At 44.2% G+C, this 22329-nt stretch overlaps 1 protein-coding gene across 1 annotated transcript; it reads left to right on the forward strand.

Moving 5' to 3' along the window:
- Positions 1 to 11072: 11072 nt before the first annotated feature.
- Positions 11073 to 18465, forward strand: LOC122430833 (pregnancy-associated glycoprotein 1-like). The gene is made up of 9 exons (XM_043451716.1): positions 11073 to 11173; positions 12271 to 12421; positions 13376 to 13493; positions 13636 to 13754; positions 14954 to 15147; positions 16065 to 16181; positions 17751 to 17883; positions 17979 to 18077; positions 18310 to 18465. The coding sequence occupies exons 1-9, from the start codon at positions 11073 to 11075 to the stop codon at positions 18463 to 18465; spliced, it is 1188 nt and encodes a 395-aa protein (XP_043307651.1).
- Positions 18466 to 22329: the final 3864 nt, after the last annotated feature.

A 22329-nucleotide genomic window follows, 5' to 3' on the forward strand; every position in this document is an offset into this window, starting at 1 on the left:
ATGCTTGGACTGGTTCAGGAATCAGTCAGGCCTCTCCTAACACACACTCGCTCTCCCTAGGGCACTTCTGCCCATCGATGCTGGTGAACTGTGTTTGGTGCTCTGCAAACCCTATTCTCAGTAAGGAATAAAAAGTTTCACTCTTAGTGGTGCTAAAACAAATGGGTGCCTCTGTTTGGGTCTGGGAGGTGCATAATAATCAGGGAGAATCTAGAACCAGGTCTGAACCACTAGTGAGAGGAGCCCAGCTCCAACTGCTTTCAATAATTACAAGCTCTAAAGGTGCCCATGAAAAGCAGAGGGAGATGCAGTCAGTGTCTATGGGCTCTTTGAATGGATCAGGCTCTGTGCTTGTGAGATTAGAGTGGCCAGGGAAGGCCTGCCTGAGGGAGACACATTTGAGATGATGCTAACTGCTGAGATGAAGCCAGCAACGCAAAAAGCTGGGAGGAAAACATTCTAGATGTGAGAAATAGTCATTGTAAAGGCCCAAGGTAATCAAGCTTAAAGAATGGCTACTTTTCCACTTCCAATATTGCTTTAATGCTTGGAACTTGGGCACAAGTCACCAACCAGGACCTCATTATATACTTCACTTGTGAGTTACCAGTGATGAACCATCTCATGCTCCCCAGAAGGGAGACCCTGGTGCTGTCAGAGCGCTGAGTCAGCCCTGGGCCTAGGGCCAATTACACAGGCTGGTTATTACCAGGGGCATCCATTCCCAGGGGCATCACCAGTGACTCTGGCTATCTTTGTGTGCTTGTCCTCAGGGGTGGAAACTCCAGGGAACTGATAGAGCCAAGAGACAAACAAAACCTCTTGTCCCATCTTGCCCTGTGTGATCCTCTGGTCGGCTGACGACACTGCTCTCTGGGCAAAATCTTTCTCCTGTTCCTTCTCCGAAGGTGGCTTGTGAATAAGATCAGCTCCTGACCCTGAAGTCTGGTGGCTGGAACTCAACTCACAACCAGCTGAGACCCGGAGATGTCCAGCCTTGTCCTGAGTGTCTGTCCTTTTCCTCCAACCAGTTCCATAAAGCAAAGTCTCCCAAGAACATGACTGGTTCACCCGCTCTCAAGACATTCAAACCTCCAAGATCTTTTTTGAGCATCAAAGAGGGAACAAGTCCCTTGATTATAGGCTTGTCTCAAACCAAACCTCACTCAGCCAGGCGTTCCCTGAGGGAAGAGTAGGACACGGCGTCTAAGTTCTCAGAGGCTGAACATGGAATGCTGCTTGCTGTAAATGCAGATCCATGTGCCCAGTGTCCCGAGGGTCGGTGTTGTGTGAATGAGGAGCGGAAGCTCTGGGCCTGCAGAGCTGGGAGTGAGTCAGGCACCATCTGCATGACTGCTTCTTGGGGACACTCCAGCTAGTGCTTCCCCACTGTGCCTGGAACCTAGCAGAACACGCCCCCAATAGTGCTTTCCTGCTGCTACAAGAAGGCAGGTCTTCTGATAGAATCACAGCCAGACTTGAGGGACAATGGGAAAGGAACTTCCACTCTGGTGCCTGTAGACCTCTGAGAGCTGCCTTGCAGTGGATGCAATTGAGCTTTCTCTCATCTTTCCCTTCCTGGACATCTCCTGGCCTGAGAACCAGAGGTCCTGGTTGCCAGGTCTTCACTAACTTACCTGCAGCTTTAGAGTGATTCATACACCCCAGGATTCAGTTTCCCATCTCTTGGGTGAGGGAGACTGGACTTGCTCCAGAACACATGTTCCAGACTCAAGCTCAATGTCAATCAGTGGACAAGTGGCTCAGAGGTATCTGTTACCAAGGATGCTGAGGCTGCATCTAGTGGGCAGGGGCCATGACTGCCTGGTGATATCCATGGATCCTGGACTCAGGACTGGGAGTGGAAGACTATTTACCACATGGCTGCTATGAGATGAAGGACCTTAGACGCCTTGCCCCCTGGAACTTACCACCATTTGGGTTCTATGGGATGAGATCAGGTAGCTATAAGTCAGAAGTTACCAACTGGGAAGGCTGTAGTATCCTCTGCAGAAACCCGAGTTGGGCTGATGAATTGGCTCTCTGAAAGGAACTCTGGGCACAAGACCTGCCAGGACGCTTAGGTAAATTAGGAAGTATTTTAAATGCTTGGATGAGCTGCCATTTTGTTGCCCAGCTTGGGATGATGCCCATAGTTAGAGTGGAATCAAAGGGCCCCTGGGGGAAGCTGTCCCTCTCCCCATGACTCATTAACAGTGAGTGCGGCTCTACCTCCTTCATGTCCAGAGCAGGAATTCCAGCAAGAAGAATATGACCTCCTGTATGGTTACCCAGAAGACTTGGGTGGATTTGTCCCTCTGGTTGGCACCATTCTTTTCCCAGTGCTTCTTTCCTCCCTCCTGGATGCTGAGCAATCTGCCCACGTCTTGGCTCCTGGGTTATGAACTCCTCCTCCCTTTCCTTCCAAATGTTCCCAGAGCCCCACTAGTGGCTCCCTCCATACCCAGGCCCTCTCCCTCACCTGCAGATGACACTAAAGAAGAGAAAACCAGGAAGAGGGCTGCCCAGTTCATTCTTTCTAAAAACATCCCCATTCCTTCCACCTCTAGGCCCTGACCTGGCTCATTAGAGCCTGGATCATTAGAGCTCATCCCGCTGGATTAACAAGCAAGTTAGCAGGGGGGTGCAGATGGGGGTGTGGGTGGGGTTGTTGGGTGTGGAGGATGGGGACCAGATGACCGAAGAGCTGGATAAAGAGCAGGTGGGTCTCCAACCACTCTTTCATTGGGGGGCCTGCCTGAATCTGCTTTTCTTGGGCCCTGCAAAGTACCACTAAGACAGAGCCTTCAAAATGCACCTTTTGGAAATTGATTACAAAATGATGTCAAACATAATATAAATAAGAAAGAATAGTATCATGAACCCTGTATTTCATCATTTGGCATCAATAACTACAAAACTAACCTCTGAGTGCCACTGGTTGTCATAGAGCGGAGACTAGAAGTGCAAGTCAAGGTGGTGGACAGTCAGGTTTCTGGTGAAGATACACTTCTTGACTTACATCAGTTCTCTTCTTTCTATGTTCTTATGTGTGGTAGGGGAGGGGATGGAGGAAGAGGGAGAATAAGAGAGAAAAAGAGGGGAAGTGTTTAATGCCATCATGAGGGCCCCACCATCAAAAACCCATATCAACTTAATTACCTCCCAAAGACCCTACCTCCTAATACCATCACATCTGGACTTACGGATTTAACGTCTGAATTGTGGGCAACAGAATTCAATCTATAGCAGCTATGCAGATCTCTTTTCAAATCAAGACAGACCCTCATTTAATTTCTTTTTTCTTTTGCTATTTATTCATCTCTGCTGAAGTATTTTAAGGAAAAGGTTACCATCTCACAAAATATAGATAACCACAATGCATTTTGTTCCAAATAAAATTAACATCTAATATCCAGCCCATGTTCAGATTTCCCTGATTCTCTAAAAGCAGATGTCTTTTCACAGTTTATTGAAAGAATGTACTCATATGTTTCACTTTTAAGTTGTTCTCTTTTAAGACTAAATAACTCTCTCTCTCCCAATTTTAAAGCCATTTATTTGTTCAACAACTGGGAGGAAGTGACATGGTTTGTCTTACAGAATGTCCCAAGAATTGGGTTTAGAGCAGGGATCCACAACACTGGCAGCAGGACCAATACCATCCCTTGGTCTATTGAGAATCGGGTTGCAGAGCAGGAGGTGAGCAGCAGGCCAGTGAGTGAGGCTTCATGTGTATTTACAGCTGTTCCCCATCACTCTCCCATCACCCAGAGATGGGAGAATCTCGTTTTAGGAAGACAAGCTCAGAGCTCCCACTGATTCTGCATTATGATGATCTGTATAATTATTTCATTACATATCACAATGTCGTAATAAAAGAAATAAAGTGCACAATAAGTGAAATATCCTTCAATCATCCAGAAATCATTTCCCTACCAATTTTTGTGGAAAAATTGTCTTCCAGGAAACCAGCTCCTTGTGACAAAAGGTGGGGGATTGTAAGTTTAGAGGATTGCTTCTCTGTATCTTTATCTGTGTTTTTCCTTGGAGACTGGTAGGTAGATCTAGACTTGAGTTCAAAAATTTTTATTGCAATATTTCATATGCAGATATATATATCTTAAGGTGATACTTAAAGAGTCTCAGTATTTCTAGATGCCTCACCTTGAGAGATGCTGAAATGCAGTGGATCCTGATGTTGCCAGCTTCATGCATCCATTGTATGCTCCCCTTTCTACCTTTCACTCATGGTTTTAGCATCCAGTGATGACCTTTGCCCAGATCCATTGTTTCATGAGGATGCTGCAAAATAGTGCTTTCCTGTTTCTACCACTCCTTCTGTTTTAATTTCTGGAATTTTTCAATAAAAATAAAATTCCTTAAACTACTTCTGGTTACATGGAATATGCTACATACAAAAATATGGCATAAATATTGATGATTATTTTCCTTTCTCAGCTTTCAGAATGGTGTTAGTACCCTTGTAATCTGTCACAGAGACAAATGAGAGGTTGTCTATTAGTAGTTTGAATTTCTGACCCTTTTTTTAAATTTGTTTTTATTAGTTGGAGATTAATTACTTTACTTAATATTATTAGTAACATAGTATTATATTACTATAATTGTAATTATAGTATACGGTATATATATATTAGATATAATTATATATAATATATATTAATAATATACAATATTAATATATTATATATTATATATAATGAAATATATAATATATATGAATGTATATAAATATATATTATATTATTATATATAATATTAATATTAATATATTGTTATATTAATATTAATGTTATATTTAATTATATTTATTATATATTATATTATATACTATATTAATATATTAATACTATATTTAATTATATTTAATTAATATTTAAATTAGTATAATAATATATAATATTATATATACAATATATAATAAATATAACACATATATAATATATATATTATATATATATAATTATATAATAATTATAATATAGTAATATTGTAGTGGTTTTTGCCATACATTGACATGAATCAGCCATGGATTTACATGTGTTCCCCATCCCAATCCCCACTCCCACCTCCCTCCCCATCCCATCCCTCTGGGTCTTCCCAGTGCACCAGCCCTGAGCACTTGTCTCATGCCTCCAACCTGGGCTGGTGATCTGTTTCACCCTTGATAGTATACTTGTTTCAATGCTATTCTCTCATAACATCCCACCCTCCCCTTCTCCCACACAGTCCAAAAGTCTGTTGTGTACATCTGTGTCTCTTTTTCTGCTTTGCATATACTTTTTATACATTTAATTTGTTCTAATTAAAGAGTGGAATGCTAAAATTATCCCAGTTTTGGCTTCTCCATGTGGATTCATAAACTTTTCTTAGACCCACTACCTAAAGCCACACATATGTCCCTGGGCTGCCTCTGAAGTCTTCACTTTTCCATTTGACCTCTTTTCCTCTAGCAATCAGTTCTCCAACGAGGACAGCAAACCATACCTCATGAAGTTGAAGTTGCGAGGCAGACCACAGGAGATCATGAATGTCTAGCATCGCCCCTAGTATTGATCTTTATGGTGTTCTTAACAGTAATTTTTTCCACGATGGCAAGTTTCTCCATGCCTTAGATGTCCATGTGGTTCACTTTGGTTTTCCAGCCAAGCCTCAAGGAAGAGATCACAGTAGAATTCCCTGAATTCTGAGAATTTTCTAAGACCATTCCCCAAGGTCAAGAATGAAGATAAAAGTTTTATCAAGAGCTTTGTATTTTTATCAGATCCATTAGTGGCCTAAAGGGGACAATTAGGGCAGGTTAGAGCACATATAACCAGAAGCTCCTGGTCACCACTGCATGCTAAAGAACTAAAGCTTCCCTGAGTCCTTGGAGCCAGGAAAGAAGCATGAAGTGGCTTGTGCTCCTCGGGCTGGTGGCCCTCTCAGAGTGCATAGTCATGTAAGTATGGGGACTGTAAGCTGCATCATCTTCCTTTCTGGGTTAGAAAGAAATGGAACATTTCCCTGATAGTCTTAAAGTTCAACTCTTACTTATTGATAAATACCCTGCTATAGGTACTTACCCTTGCTTCTTTAGCCTTGGGCTTCCCAGGTGGTGCTAGTGGTAAAGGACCCCTGTGCAAATGTGGGAGATGTAAGAGATGCAGGTTGGATCCCTGGGTCGGGAAGATCCCCTGGAGAAGGACATGGCAACCCACTCCAATATTCTTGCCTGGACAATCGCATGGACAGAGGAGCCTGGCAGGCTGAGGTCCATAGGGTCATATAGAGCTGGACACGACTGAAGCAGCTTAGCACGCAGGCATGCACCTTGCTATAGAAACTGTGGGTCCCAAGGGTCAAGGTGTAGCTTTGCATGGTTGCACAACTCTTGGGACCCCATCATGTGGTGACCTGCTGAAAATGGAACTCATTGCAATTGTTTAGTGCATGTGTGTGGTCCTGTGGAATAGCATTTTTCTACATTTTATTCTAGGTCTCCTCTCTGTTCTCTCTCTACTTCAGTGTGTATATGTCTATGTCTGCATCTCTGTGTCTCTCTCACTTATCTCTCCATCTCTTTGGAAGTCTCTGTGAGTGCAGATCTCTCCGTGTTGTTTTCTCTTCTTTTAGTTTTTCAATTTTGACTCATCCTTGCTTCTTTAGCCTCTTAATTTCTCTAAATTGTTTCCTATCTCCTGGATTCTTCTCTTAACCCTCTGTTCTGTTTCTACTTGGAGAAAGATTGGGAGAGCTACCTCTATGCTGTTGTACATCTGGCAAGCAGTGTGACCACAGCCAAGTGACAAACTCCTTGAATTTCAGATTCCTTCCCCGTAAAAATAGGATAATGATCCTCTTCTAGAACCTTTCTCCCCGAGCTTCCTTGAGAAGGATACAGTGGGATGGCAATAGCAATACTAATGTCTGTCATTGCTGACATTTACTATATATCAGGTACATTATATCCATCACTTCACTTATCTCCCAAATTTTCTATGTGGAGGGTGGTAATCATTATATTTCACCTTTTTACCCAGGAGTAAGCTGAGAGTCCAAATGGTCTTACACAATGTTACACAACACAACCTGTATTCAAACCTACATCTTTGAAATGGCATTTGCATGGCACTCTGATAATAAGGTGACGCTCATAAAAACGCTGGAAAATCCACAGTGCCATTACAATGACAGTTATACCTTAACACGGACAGCTAATCGTATCTTCTCCTTTGTTTCTTTTCCTAATCCTCGGTGAAAGTTTGCCTCTAAGGAAAGTGAAGACTTTGCGAGAAACCCTGAGGGAAAAAAACTTGCTGAACAATTTCCTGGAGGGACAAGCTTACAGACTGTCCAAGAGAGACACCGAAATAGCCACTCACCCCCTGAACCCCATGTCAAATTGCGTACCTCCCAAAGGCCCTACTTCCTACTACCATCACATTGGGAGTCAAGGGTGGACACCTTTCAATCCATAGCAGCTATGCAGATTTGTTTTTAAATCAAGACAAATCTTCATTTAATATATTTTTTACTCTATTAATTTTTCCTGAAGTATTTTAGGGATGAGATGAACATTTTACAAATGAGTATTTTACATAATGAGTATTTGGGGTAAATTGATAGGATGTGAAAAAAAATGCTCTTCTGTTCCCCATCAAATTAGCATCTAATATCCAGTCCATGTGCAAATTTCCCTGATTCTCAAAAAGCAGATGTCTTTTCACAGTTTATTGAAAGAATGTAATCATATGTTGCACTTGGCTGTTCTCCTTAAGAGTAAATAACTGTTTCTCTCCCAATTTTAATGCCACTTATATGTTCAGAAACTGGGAGGAAGCAGGGTGGTTTGTTTTATGGAATGTCCCACTTTTGGGTTTAGAGCAGGAGTCCACAATACCAGCACAGTGGGCCAGGACCAGTACCAGTCCTTGGTCTACTAGGAACCAGACCTCCACAGCAGGAGGTGAGCTGCAGGCCAGTGAGGCTTCATCTGTATTATAGCTGCTCCCCATCACTCTCTCATCACCCCCAGAAGGGACAGTCTAGCTTGTTTTCCTGGAACTGTTTGTAGTTACATAACATATGCTTAATAGAAACAAAAATAGCATAAATATTGATGATTATTTCCTTTCTCAGTGCTCAGAATGGTAAGTTCGTGCCTTAGCAGTCTATCACAGTGACAAATTAGATGTCGCCTATTAACATTTGAACACATTTGGCCAGCTTCAGATTAAATATTAAAAATCTAAGATCATGGGATCCAGCCCCATCTTCATGGAAAATAGAAGGAGAAAAGGTGAAAGCAGTGACAGATTTCTTCATCTTAGCCTCTAAAACCACTGTGGATGGTGACTGCAGCCATGAAGTCAGAAGTTTGCTTCTTGGCAGGAAAGCTATGACAAACATAAACAGTGTGTTGAGAAGCAGAAACATCATTCTGCCCAACAAACTGGTAGATGTTTGGCCTTTTCATTTGGATTCCTAAACTTTCTGTCCAGTCCCCACTGGTCTTTGAAGTCCCTCAGGTTTCTGGTCCTTCGAGATTCCCAAGATTATTTTGTGCATTTCTTGACCCAGTCCTGAAATCAGCCATCTCTTTAAGAATCCATGGATTGTCTGGTGGGAAATGCGTTTAGAAGCTACAGGTTAGACTTCAGAATAGTCACCGTTATCAAGTTGTCATTGCTTCTAAGGTTTGCAGTGGTCAGAGTAAGAAGTAAACATTTTCCCTAAAAAATAAAATAAAAAGGAATATAATTAGTTGGTACAAACTTATGCTTTCAGTTCAAGATTTAAGACAGCAGGGTTTTAATTAAACTTCTTTATGTTATGTGTGAACCTCTTTTCTAACCACCAAAAGTCATACTTCAGAACAACATTAGTTTTAATTATTGACTTGCTTTTACCTCTTAAGAGACATATGATTCTGTCACAATAACAGAAACAAAATCAGGAATAACAGGTTGTTGAACACAGTTTCAGATTTATTTTCTTTGTTTCTTTTCATTTTCCTTGGTTTTGTTTTGGATGGGCAGTACTTTTTTTGTCCTTAAAAGATGTTCCATTCTGAATGTAGAGTCATAATCTGATCTTCAAAGCCACTTAATTAATGTGTTGTTACATGCAACTAGTCACCAACTTGATACAATTAGACTTGTTAGTCTTTCCTCTCTATTTGTTCAGTTCAGTCACTCAGTCCTGTCTGACTCTTTGCAGCCCCATGGACTGCAGCATGCCAGGCTTCCCTATCTATCACCAACTCCCAGATCTTACTCAAGCTCATGTCCATCAAGTTGGTGATGCCATCCAAGCATCTCATCCTCTGTCTTCCCCTTCTCCTCCTGCCTTCAATCTTTCCTAACATCAGGGTCTTTTCCAATGAGTCAGTTCTTCCAATCAGGTGGGCAAATAATTGGAGCTTCAACTTCAGCATTAGTACTTCCAGTAAATATTGAGGACTGATTTTTTATAGGATGGACTGGTTTGATCTCCTTGCAGTCCAAGGGACTCTCAAGAGTCCTCTCCAGCACCATAGTTAAAGGGGCATATATGTGTGTCATTTGTCAGTGATGTCATATTATCCCTGTTGGGATTTAACCACCAAAACTGAATTTAAACAATATGCGAAAATGAGGATTAAGACACAGTGCCCCATCTATACACACGTGGCAACCAGGAGAGGCTCCTGTTGTATTCAAGGGACAGGCCTGGATAGATCTCAGGCAGGAATAGGCCCTGGGAGTCCTGGATGAGTCATTAAACACCATTGTCTTTACTTTGGCTGCCACAGCTGTTTTGTCTTCTTTGATTGGTAAGACATTTCAAAATTATTTTTTTGTATGTTTGCTTTGGCAGACAAAATTTTTCATGGTATAGACCCTATGGGGAAATTATATCAGAAATATATCCATTTACCTTCAGCAGTTAAATTTGTTGGTTTGTATGTCCCTGATGATCTTTCTTTATAAATAGAAAGGAAACAAGCATGCTTAGTATGTATTCCGTCTCTTTGTAAATCATTCAACTTGAATTAAATACCTTCTTTCCCCAGTGCACTCTCAACTCCAGGCCAGAAATGAAAACCTGCAGAGACTGAAGGCTGATTCCAGCACATCACTGTGGAGATTTCATTCCCACTGTTTTTTCAGGGAAAAAAATTGGTTGCTAACATTAAAATCAGTAAATTGTACATAAATATACAGGCTTCTTACTTGAAAACATGGCCAACTGGCCTGCTTTCCAGCATGGTTGAAGTGGAGGAAAGGCTGCTGCCAGTGGTCAGGCCTGTGCTGCCCAGGGTCCAGCATGGCCACCTAGTCCTACTATCATTTCTCTCCTGGGGCCATGAGCTTGTGAGAACTAGACTGCCAGGTTGCATAAGATAAACACTACTTTTGTCTTGATCAGCTTTTACTTTGAAGCCTTTTACCCAGAATCCAGCACACGCTTCTTCCTTGCACATTTGTCGGGTGATATAAAATATCTTGTGGGTGCATATGACATTTCTTCCAGTACTGAAACCATGCAATTGCAATTGAAGTACTGCTCTGCCCTAAATCTTTGATGCAGGCTGGCATCATAGGTGCCCCTGATCTCTGCCGTTAGACCCACTACCTAAGGCCAGTTGTATGTCCCTCAGCTGTCCCTGAAGTCTTCACTTTGCCATTTGACAACTTATCCTCCTAGCAATCTCCTCTCCAACAAAGACAGCAATGCATATCTCATGAAGTGGCTAGGAAGATGACACGAAACCAAGAATGTTGAGCATGGCCCCTAGTATCCATTTTTATGATGTTCTTAGCAGTTGTTTCTCCAAGTAGGCAAGGTTCTCCATCTTCTTAGATGTCCATGAAAATCAGTTTGATTTTCCAGCCAAGCTTCAAGGAAGAGATTACAGTTCAATTCTCTGTATGCTGAGAAGCTTCAAAGTCCACTCATCAAGGACACTGATGGAGGTATAGATTTTATCGAGAGCTTTGTGCTTTTATCAGATCCATTAGTGGCCTAAAATGGAAAACTAGGGCAGGTCAGAGCATATATAACTAGGAGCTCACGGTCACCATTACATGCTAAGAATCCAAACTTCCCTGAGTACTTGGAGCCAGGAAAGAAGCATGAAGTGGCTTGTGCTCCTCGGGCTGGTGGCCTTCTCAGAGTGCATAGTCAAGTAAGTATGGGGACTGTAAGCCACATCATATTCCTTTCTCAAGTTTTTTTTTTTTTTTTTTACCTGATTATTCTTCCATCCATCAGGTTTAGAAAGGAATGGAATATTTCCCTGACAGTCTTAAAGTTCACCTCTTACTTATTGATATGTACCTTGCTATAGGAAGGTAGCAAGGGTCTTGGCAAGATTTGCATGGTTGCACAACTCTTGGAGTCCAGTCATCTCATGACCTATTGAAAATGGAACTCCTTGCAATTGTTCAGTGCACAGTCAATGCAGATGATGGTGTGGTCCTGTGGAATAGCACTTTTCTAGATTTTATTCAACATGTCCTCTTTGTTCTCTGTCTACTTCAGTGAGTATATGTCTATGTCTGCATCTCTGTATCACTGTCATTTATCTCTCCATCTCTTTGGAAGTCTCTGTTAGTGTATTTCTCTCTGTGTTGTTTTCCTTTCTTTTAATTTTTCACTTGACTCATCCTTCCTTCTTGAGCCTCTGAATTTCCCTAACTTGTTCCCTATCTCCTGGATTCTTCTTTCAACTCTCTGTTCTCTTTCAACTTGGAGAAAGATTGGGACAGCTACTTCTACACTGTTTTATATCTCAGAAGCAGTGTGACCACAGCCAACTCACAAACCTCTTGCATTTCAAATTCCTCCCTTGTAAAAGAGAACTAGGAATCCCTCTTCTACCTCCTCCCCTGAGCTTCTATGAGAAGGATGCAGTGGGATGGCAACAGCAATGCTAATGGCTGTTATTGTTGAGACTTCCTATTTATCAGGTACCTTATATCCATCACTTCACTTATTCCCAAAATATTCTATTTGGAGGGTGGGGATTATTACATTCCACCTTTTTGCCAAGGGAGAGACTGGGACTCCACATTTTCATATGGCTTACACAAGATTACAGAACAAAACCTATTTTCAAATCTATGTCTTTCCCATGGTATATGCATAAAATTCTGATAATAAGGTGACATTCATAAAAATGATTGGAAAATACACAGTGTCATTACAATGACAGCTATACCTTAACACTGACAGCTGATTGGTGCTTCTCCTTTGTTTTCTTTCCCCAACGCTTGGTGAAAGAATACCTCTAACGAAAGTGAACATCATGCGAGAAACCCTCGGTGAAAAAGGCTTGCTGAACAATTTCCTGAAGGAACACGCTTATAGACTGTCCAAGATTTCTACTCGTAACTCAAATATAACTTCTGTACCCTTGAGGAACTTCCTGGATGTGAGTGTGTTGGGAGGATGGTGCTCCCCCGCGCCCCCTGGTGGTGTGGCCTAGCACTGGGGCTCATCTGCAGGTGGCAGGTCAGATGTTGGGGCTGGGGCTCCTGCAGAAGGCAGGAACACTGGGGAACAGGGACCCCATTACCCCCAGGAAAAGGCAGTCTCATCCTCCACGTTTGGTCTGTGGTGACTAGGCCCAGCAATGACCAGGTGGCAGGTAAACATCCATTTCTGTGTCAAAAATGTGTCATTAGTTTGAGGGAGATTGTTTTCTGAACTAAGTGAGCCACTCAGTTACAGATAAAGGGCGAGCCATCTCTGATCAAAAGGTAAAGCCAACTGCAAAGTAATTGTGAATCCCCAGGCGGAGGAGTTCAACTTCCACAGATGCAAGAACCACGGCAGTAAAAATTTACTATTCCATGTAATGCCACAAGAATCTAACACTGTGATTGTCTTTATTAGATTAGAAAAAAAGGGCTCATTTTGTTTTCAAGAATGCCCAGGCCAGCCTGGGAGCGAGGCAAAGAGTAAATACATGTCAAATGAAAGGGTCACCTGTGTGGTGTCGATTGGATGTGGTTTGAGTTTAGAGGGAGTGAGTGTTGTTGATCAAAGAGGACCTCCTGTAGACAGAGGTGCTCAGGTTGGGTTTGGAGAGACTAGAAAGCTTCTCAAATGAAGGCACCAGGACTTCCCTGGGGGTCCAATGGTCATGACTCTGGACTTCGAATGCAGGAGGTACTTCTTCAATGCTTGGTCCTCGGTTTAATATCCTTCATGCTGTGTAGTGCAGGAAAAAATATCAAATGCGGGCACCTCTGTGAGAAACATTGTGAGCAGCATGGTGGTTAGAAAGTGATCTCAGGAGACATGTGACACCCAGAGGGAGGAAGCAGTGTGGAAATCGAGGGGAGCCAGATCTACACTAACCCACCCTTCTTGGTCCCTGTAGCTCATGTACATTGGTAACATCACCGTTGGATCACCCCCTCAGCAGTTCCGGGTTGTATTTGACACGGGCTCATCTGACTTGTGGGTGCCCTCCATCTTTTGCTCCAGTCCCGTTTGTTGTGAGTACAGACACCCCCCACCCACCCATCCTTTACTTGTTCGACACTCCCTTTTCCATCATTGGCACCTGACACTCATCAGACAGTGTGTCTGACTCATCTGACAGTGTCACTGTCTGACACTCATCTCTTGTGTCTGCAGATACACACACTACCTTCAAGTATCTGGAGTCTTCCACCTACCGGCGTACGAACAAGCCCTTTGACATCACCTATGGATCTGGGAGAGTAAAGGGATATCTTGCTTATGACACCATTCGGGTAATGTGTAAACAGAAGCTGAGTCAGGACTGGGAATGGAGTGACCACAGCTGCAAAACAGATGCAGGACCACCTGGCAGGACGCATCCTACACTAAACTCCCCTAGTGATTGACCATATTACCCACAGGGTCCTGTCCCTGGGGAGACAGCACCCGTGGTGACATACAAACTCCCCGATTAGCTAACCCAGAGAGTGCCTTGGGCTGTGGATTTGCAGCTCCTCTGCCCATGAGCAGTTCAAGGTTCATTTTGCTGGGAGCGAGAAGGGAGGGTGAAACACCCACTTTTAAATTCTCAGAATGTTCTAGGCACTTTCAGGTAGTAGCTAGTTTAATCCTGCAACAACCCCACATAGCAGGTGCTTTGATTAGCTCATAATACAGATGAGGAAACTGAGGTGCAGATAGCAAGGGCCTTGCAGAGGTCACACATGTGATAAGCAGTGGAGCTGGGCTGGCTTTTCAGGACTGAAGTTGCCGTGGGGTATTTGGGGGCAGAATCAAACTGATCTGGGGACCCTGGGGGCAGTCAAGTCCTTCCAATATCCAATATGGAAAGAAGGAGTACAGAGATGTCAGAGGGGCCTGATAGATGAGTTCTCACTCTAGGGGGCCTTTGAGAGTCTAATAAAACTTATGACCTACCTCCCCCAAAGTACCTGAGTAGTTCTCCTCTCTCTTTTATTCTCTTTCTCTCATACACATTCACACAAAACACACACATATCCCCAAAAATGTATTTCCCAGGCAGTACCTTCATAGAACCCTGCAAGCAAGATTGTATTTTTGGCTTCTGTCTTCCTGGGCAGATGCAGAATCCACAGTATATTACAGTGAATGCAGTCCATTTCTGTCATTAGGTCACAAAGAGAAGACTGTTTTGCTCTCTACTCATATTGTCCCGAAGGGGACGCTATTGGGTCCTGTCCTGACTTTTTGTTGCCCCAACTGTATAGAAGACTTGACGCCAATTTGACTCAAGCAGATGATTTTTTTTTCAGAGGGGCAGATGTTTTAAAATCCACAACCCCTCACAAATGGAATCCAAATTCTCCTCAGCTTGGTCTAACCGTCTGAGGTGCACCAAAGACACAGCCCAGCCTCAGTTCTTCTCTGAGGATCTAATGGCAGTGCTCCCCAACCCAGTCCTAGCCCTACTTCACAAATCTGTAAGTGGGAACACTTTTCTCTCCCTCAGATTGGGCACCTTGTAAGTACTGGCCAGCCATTTGGTCTAAGTCTGGAGGAGTATGGATTTGACGGGTTACCCTTTGATGGCGTCTTGGGCTTGAACTACCCCAACATGTCCATCATAAGAGCCATCCCCATCTTTGACAACCTGAAGAAACAAGGTGCTGTTCCTGAGCCTGTCTTTGCCTTCTACTTGAGCAAGTAAGTCTGAGCTGGATAAGCCCTCTCTCCAAATTAGCTTAAGATGCTTCAGTTGCAAGAAAATTATAGAACACTTTATAAAGAAGTATCCTGAGAGATAATCTAACCCAGGAAAACTATGGCCCCAGGGCCCCACCTGGCTTCATTACTGGCCCTTATAAATAAAATTTTATTGGAACACAACCATTCTCCTGGGCTCAAGAGCAGTGGTTTGGTGTAGGGGGTGAGTGGAGATGAAGACTAATGCAAGGTATCAGGATGTGAGTTGGAAGAAAAGGCAACAAGATTTACTGATGATTTTGAAATGGAAGGAAAGAGAGGGATGGTGGAAATCTTTCCTTCCTCACTAACATGTCACTGGGAGCCCAGACCAGCTACACAATTTGCAGGATCCAGTGCAAAACAGAAGTGTGGGGCCCAAAACTAAAGTGTGGGAATCCTTTTTTAACAAGTATTGGGATTTCAAGCCAGGGAGAGCAGAGGTGGGATCCCCTACTGAGTGTGGGGGCCCTATGGGCAGCACAGGTCACAGGCTAGCGGTGCCAACCCTGAGTGAGCCTGAACCCACACGTTTAGCACTTTCAGGCCTTGATTTTTCTGGGCTGAGGCAAGGGGAAGCCAAAACCTTCAGCACACTGTCTTCTGAGGGTATCTCTGAGCACTCAGGTCCCAGGAGGTCCAGAACTCTTCAGAAGCTTGGGTAGGTGGAGCCCAGGGAAGGTGGCAAAGTTTCTACCCTACTCTGTGCCACTTATTAGCCAGTAACTGACCTTGGTCCAGTTCACGGTCACTCATAGACTCAATTTCTGCATCTGTATATAGGGACATTTTCAGGGCCTTGATGAGTGGACAAGCACAGCTCTGACAGTGCTGCTGTTACTGTCCTCCAAAGATCACCCTCTTCCTTCTTTCTACAGACGCAGGATGAACAGCAGTGTGTTGATGTTGGGTGGCGTGGACAAAGCCTACTACAAGGGACAGCTCAACTGGGTACCATTGTCCCGAGTGGGTGACTGGCGTGTAAACGTGAGCCGGTAAGCTTCTCCCTCTGAAGGTCACCCCAAGTGATGCTCCCACATCTGTACACGGACACAAGGCAGACACACACAAATACACTCACAGACATACACCAAACAGACATATACACCATCCACAATGACACATACAGACACACAGACACATGCAAACACAAAGGCCAGCACATATAAACACACAAGCAGATACATACAAACACACACACAGACATACATTGCATAGGCAGACAGACACACAAGCAAACACACAGAACCACATACAAATGCACACACAAACACAGAAACACACAGACACAAAAACCACCCATGGATTCATTATCGCCCCAGGCCTCCTGACCAGGGCTCTGTCCAGGGTCCTTAACAGGGTCCAGAAAGGCTTGCGCAGCTAGGGGAGGGCTTCACCCCTGAGTGTGAGGTGGGGGACATGGTTAGAGGACCCTACAGAGTGGTGAAAAGAGGAACAGGGAGAATTTCCTCAGCCTGAACAGAGCTGTGATAAGATGGCCAAATGTCCATGTTTACACAGGACTGAGGAAGCTCTCAGTGCATATAAATGTCAGTTTAAAAATAGGGAACATCCTGAACAAATGGGGAAAACTAGTCTTCTTAGGGAGAAGCTAGCCAGCAGTGGAGAGAGGTTGTCCACAGCCTTGAGACCTGAAAGCGACTCATAATAAAAGACACCCCACTTAACCTAGCTACCTATTATTTATCCTAGGCACACAGTGGAGAAGGTGCTGTAACTGAGAGAACAGGAAGGTGGGATCTAGGAATGGCTTGAGAACAAGGGGCAATAATTGATGGGATTCTCTGTAATACCCTCAGACCTGTCCTTTGGAGGTCCCCTGGGCTACTCAGGTATCACCTGGCCAGGGCATCAGTGTCTGAGCTGGGTGAGTGAGCAGTGCTGGAGATACCCTCTCCCAGGGCGGCCGGTCTCCCCCACCCCATAAGAATTTGCTGCTGCAGGGAACCTCCATCTTCACTGTGTATTTGACCCATTTTTGTTCGACACTGGATACAGCTCTCTGGATGGTCCTTATTCATTGTTTTCACAGTCTTCACTCACTCATTCAACAGACAAGCATTGTGCATCCACTCTGGGCCATGCACTTTAGGGACGTGATGAGAAAAAAACTTGCCCTCACATGTGAGAAGGCAGATGCACAAGAAATGCCTCACAGACGTAGCAAATTGTCACTTTGGTACATGCTAGACATGAGGAAGGGTCTACAGAGAATGACCAAGACAGGAGACTGATGTACACCAAGGAAAAGACTTCCCTGAAACCATGACAATTAAGCTGGAATCTGGAAGAGGAGAAGAAATTTGCTAGTCAAAGGGGAGGGGGGTCTTCTAGGAAGGAAGGTACAAAAGAGCCTGGTGTATTCAAGTACTGCATTCAAGGATGTCAAGGAAGGTGTCATGTCGAGCGCAAAGGAAAAGAGTCAGGGAAAGAGATGATGGCTTGACATCTCCGAAGGGCTGTTCAGAAGACAGTCGGGAAGGGGGCAGCTCTGGGGAGACTCAGAGTGACCTTGGTGCTCTTTCTGTCCCACTGTCTCTCAGCATCTCCGTGAAAGGAAAGCTTATTGGTTGTTCTGGTGGCTGTGAGGCCCTTGTGGACACCGGGACATCACTGATCCAAGGCCCAACAAGAATGGTCACTAACATTCAGAGGCTCATCGGCGCCACGCCCCAGGTGAAGGGTCATGCCACAGGGTCACTCCCAGTCTCCACACACAACAAGGATCTCCAGGGCCAACCTCTCTCCCTCTCTCCCTCTCTCTCTAACAGCACTACGTTTCATGTTTTACCATCAATACCCTGCCCTCTATTATCTTCACCATCAACGGCATCGACTACCCAGTGCCAGCTCAAGCCTACATCCTCAAGGTGAGGGGACAACCTTGAGGGTTGGTTCTCAAAAAGGAACTTGCAGAAACCCTTTAGCTGGTTCAGGGAGGAAGGTGCCCTCTGCCAGCCATGTCACAACATGGCAGATGCTCCTGAGCCCCAGTAACTGGGCCAGTGCCTCCCACAAAACCAACCACTTGAAAGTAAAGGTCAGTAACTGAGGCACAGGTAAGGGCTCAGGCTGACTGGTATGTATCTCTGACTCCTCCAGGATTCTCAAGGCCGCTGCTTTATCACCTTTAAAGGAGGCACAGAAAATTTTTTTAAACGCGCAGAGACCTGGATCCTGGGTGACGCCTTCCTGAGGCTGTATTTCTCTGTTTATGATCGAGGAAATGACAGAATTGGCCTGGCTCGGGCGGCGTAAATGCTTGGACTGGTTTAGCAATCAATCAGGCCACTCCAAACACACACTGGCTCACACTTAGGGCACTGTTGTCCAGGGATGTTGGTGAACTTTTTATGTGGTGCTCTGCAAACCCTATTCTCAGTAAAGAATAAAAGATTTCACTCCTGATGGTGCTAAAACAAATGGGTGCCTCTGTTTGTGTCTGGGAGGTGCATAATGATCAGGAAGGATCTGGTACCAAGTCTGAGACACAATTGAGAAGAGCCCAACTCCAACTGGCTTCAAGGAAACAGGGAACTTATTGGAAGGATTCTGGGGATCTGGGACATAGGAACCAGAGCAGATCCAAAGATCTCAGTGACTGGACCCAAGAAATCAGAAGGCATCAGTTCTCTCCTTCTCACCTTCGCTCTTTCCCCTCTCTCTTCTTTGATTGTCTTAGCCTGACAACTTTCTTCCCTAAGGCTTCTACAACTAGTGAGGGAGTCCAGAGCTACCTGCCCTAGGGTTTTATATCCTGAAGTCATCTAACCCATAAGGAAAAAAGCTCAGAAACATCATGGTTCAAGGGAGTGTTCTGAATGGCCCACCTCAGATCACACATCCAACTGGAGACCAACCATCCTGGCAGTGTCATGGGGTCCTATGAGTGGCTTTACATGGTCGTGTGGCCCTGACCCAGCAGCACACATGATTGTCAATTTCCTGCAGAACCACGTGACTGGAGCTTGGTAGTTGTAGCCTCAAAGATAGTAGCTGGGGGATGGTCTAGACCATAAAAGAGTTTATGGCTCTTCCACCACCAACTACACCAACTCCTCATTCAGAGGAATTATAAAGGGTAATGAAAACATTCTAATCATCCCATCTCAGGTGAACACTGGCAGTGGGCTTCTGCTCCAGGGGTTCTGTGTGAGTCCATCATACTGAAAGGGTCTGTTTTTGTCCCCACACCCCAGTCACCAGCTCTCTGCCACACATGCCTGCTGTGTCCTGTCCAGTCCCACTTGGCAAGCGTTGGCCCCTGGGATCCCTGAGCCGTCCTCCTCCTGCAGGGCTCAAATGCCCCTTCCGTGGCCTCCAACTCTGCTGGGGAGAATGCAACTCATATATCGGGGTACCCAGGGTACACAGAGGCTTCAGCCTTTCTGAGCTTCCTCCAGGGGTGGTGCTACAAACCGTTTGGTTGGAGCTGCCATGGTTAGGCACTTTTGCAGTGGAAGCATCGGTTCTTCCCACCTGGACACCCTCGGCGGAGGCCTCATCTGGGAAAGCAGGGGTCAGAGACTGATTACCTTTAGGATTGACTGGTTTCATTTCCTTGCTCTATAAGGGACTCTCAAGAATCTTCTCCAGCACCACTATTCGAAAACACCAATTCTTTGATGCTCCCCATTCTATAATCTCACATCTGTACAAGACGCCTGGAAAAAGCAATGGCTATGACACTACAGACCTTTGTCAGCCAAGTGATGCCTCTGCTTTTTAAGACACTGTCCAGGTTTGTCATAGCTTTACTTCCAAGGAGCAAGTGTCTTTTAATTTCATGGCTGTGGTCAAGGCCCATTGTGATTTTGGAGCCCAAGAAAATAAAATCTGCCACTCTTTCCACTTTTCCTCCATCTATTTGCCATGAAGTGATGGAACTGAGTGCCATGATCTTAGTTTTTTGAATGTTGAGTTTTAAGGTAGCTTTTTCCTTTTCTCTTTCACCCTCATCAAGAGGTTCTTTAGTTCCTCTTCCCTTTCTGCCATTAGGGTGGTAACATCTTCATATCTGGTGTTGTTATTTCCCCCAGCCATCTTGATTCCTGCTTGGGATTATCCAGCTCAGCACTTTGAATGATGTGTCCTCAGTTCAGTTCAGTGACTCATTTGTGTCCGACTCTTTGCAACCCCATGAACTGCAGCACTCCACGCTTGCCTGTCCATCACCAACTCCAGGAACCTACTCAAACTCATGTCCATCGAGTCCCTGATGCTATCCAACCATCTCATCCTCTGTCATCCCCTTCTCCTCCTGCCTTCAATGTTTCCCAGCATCAGGGTCTTTTCCAACGAATCGGTTATTCCCATCATGTGGCCAGAGTATTGGAGTTTCAGCGTCAGCATCAGTCCTTCCAATGAATATTCAGGATTGACTACATTTAGAAATAACTAGTTGGTCTCTTTGCAGTCCAAGGGACTCGCAAGAGTCTTCTCCAACACCACAGTTCAAAAACATCAATTTTTCAGTGCTCAGCCTTTTTTATAGTCCATTTCTCACATTCATATATGATTACTAGAAAAACCATAGTTTTGACCAGACAGACCTTTGTCGGCAACGTAATGTATCTGCTTTTTAATATGTTGTCTAGGTTGGCCATAGCTTTTCTTTCAAGGAGTAAGCGTCTTCTAATTTCATGGCTGTTGTACCCATCTGCAGTGATTTTGGAACCCAAGAAAATAAAGTCTGCCACTGTTTCCCCATCTATTTGCCATGAAGTGATGGGACCAGCTGCCATGATCTTAGTTTTCTGAATGTTGAGTTTTAAGTCAGCTTTACTACTCTCCTCTTTCACTTTCTTCAAGAGGCTCTTTTTTTCCTCTTTGCTTTCTGCCATAAGGGTGGTGTCATCTGTGTATCTGAAGTTATTGATATTTCTCTGGCGATCTTGATTCCAGCTTGTGCTTCATCCAGCCTGGCATTTCACATGATGTACTCTGCATATAAGTTAGATAAGCAGAGTGACAATATACAACCTTGACGTACTCCTTTCCCGATTTGGAACCAGTCTGTTTTTCCATGTCTGGTTCTAACTGTTGTTTCATGACCTGCATACAGATTTCTCAGGAGGCTGGTAAGGTGGTTTGGTATTCCCACCTCTTGAAGAATTTTCCAGTTTGTGTGATCAACACAGTCAAAGGCTTTGGCTCAAGCAATAAAGCAGAAGAAGATGTTTTTCTGGAATTCTCTTGCTTTTTCTATGATGCAGTGGATGTTGGGAATTTGATATCTGGTTCCTCTGCCTTTTCTAAATCCAGCTTGAACTTCTGAAAGTTCATAGTTCAGGTACTGTTGAAGCTTAGCTTGGAGAATTTTCAGTATTAATTTGCTAGCATATGAGATGAGTGAAATTGATAGGGCATTTCTTTCACATTGTCCTGGAGAATTTTGAGTATGACTTTGCTAGCATGTGAGATGAGGGAAATTCTTTCACATTGCCCTTCATTGGGACTGGAATGGAACTGACGTTTTCTAGTCCTGTAGCCACTGCTGAGTTTTCCAAATTTGCTGCCATATTGAGTGCAGCACTTTAATGGCATCATCTTTTAGGATCTGAAGTAGCTCAACTGGAATTCTATCACCTCCACTAGCTTTGCTTGTAGTGATGCTTCCTAAGGCCCATTGACTTCACATTCCAGGATGTCTGGGGCTAGGTGAGTGATCGCACCATTGTGGTTATCTGGGTCACGAACATCTTATTTGTATAGTTCTTATGTGTATTCCTGCTTGTCCGCAGGGGTGGAAATTCCATGGAATTGATAGAGTCAAGAAACAAGGAATCGCTCTTTTCTCAAGCTTGCCCTGTGTGATCCTGTGGCGCCCTGACCACACTGCTCTCTGCCAAAAATCTCTTTCCTCTATTCCTTCTCCAAAGGTGGCCTGTGACTAACATTAGCAAATGACCCTGGAGCCTGGTGACTGGTACATAACTCACAATCAGCTGACCCAGCAAAGCCCAGCCTTGTGTTTTGTGTCTTTTCTTACCCAATCAGGTCCATAAATCAAAGTCCCCAAAGAACATGACTGGTTCACCCCTTCTCAAAGCCTGCAAAGCTCCAAGGTCTTTTTTTAGCATCAAAGAAGGAACACATCCCTTAAATCCAGGTTAGCCGCAG

This window comes from Cervus canadensis, chromosome 29, assembly GCF_019320065.1.
Source record: "Cervus canadensis isolate Bull #8, Minnesota chromosome 29, ASM1932006v1, whole genome shotgun sequence".
Classification (NCBI taxonomy): Eukaryota; Metazoa; Chordata; class Mammalia; order Artiodactyla; family Cervidae; genus Cervus; species Cervus canadensis.

Coding starts and splice junctions, on each gene's coding strand:
- LOC122430833 (XM_043451716.1), top strand. CDS start 11,073: ATGCTAAGAATCCAAACTTCCCTGAGTACTTGGAGCCAGGAAAGAAGC. Junction 17,884..17,978: donor TCATCGGCGCCACGCCCCAG/GTGAAGGGTCAT, acceptor TCTCTCTAACAG/CACTACGTTTCATGTTTTAC. Junction 18,078..18,309: donor CTCAAGCCTACATCCTCAAG/GTGAGGGGACAA, acceptor TGACTCCTCCAG/GATTCTCAAGGCCGCTGCTT.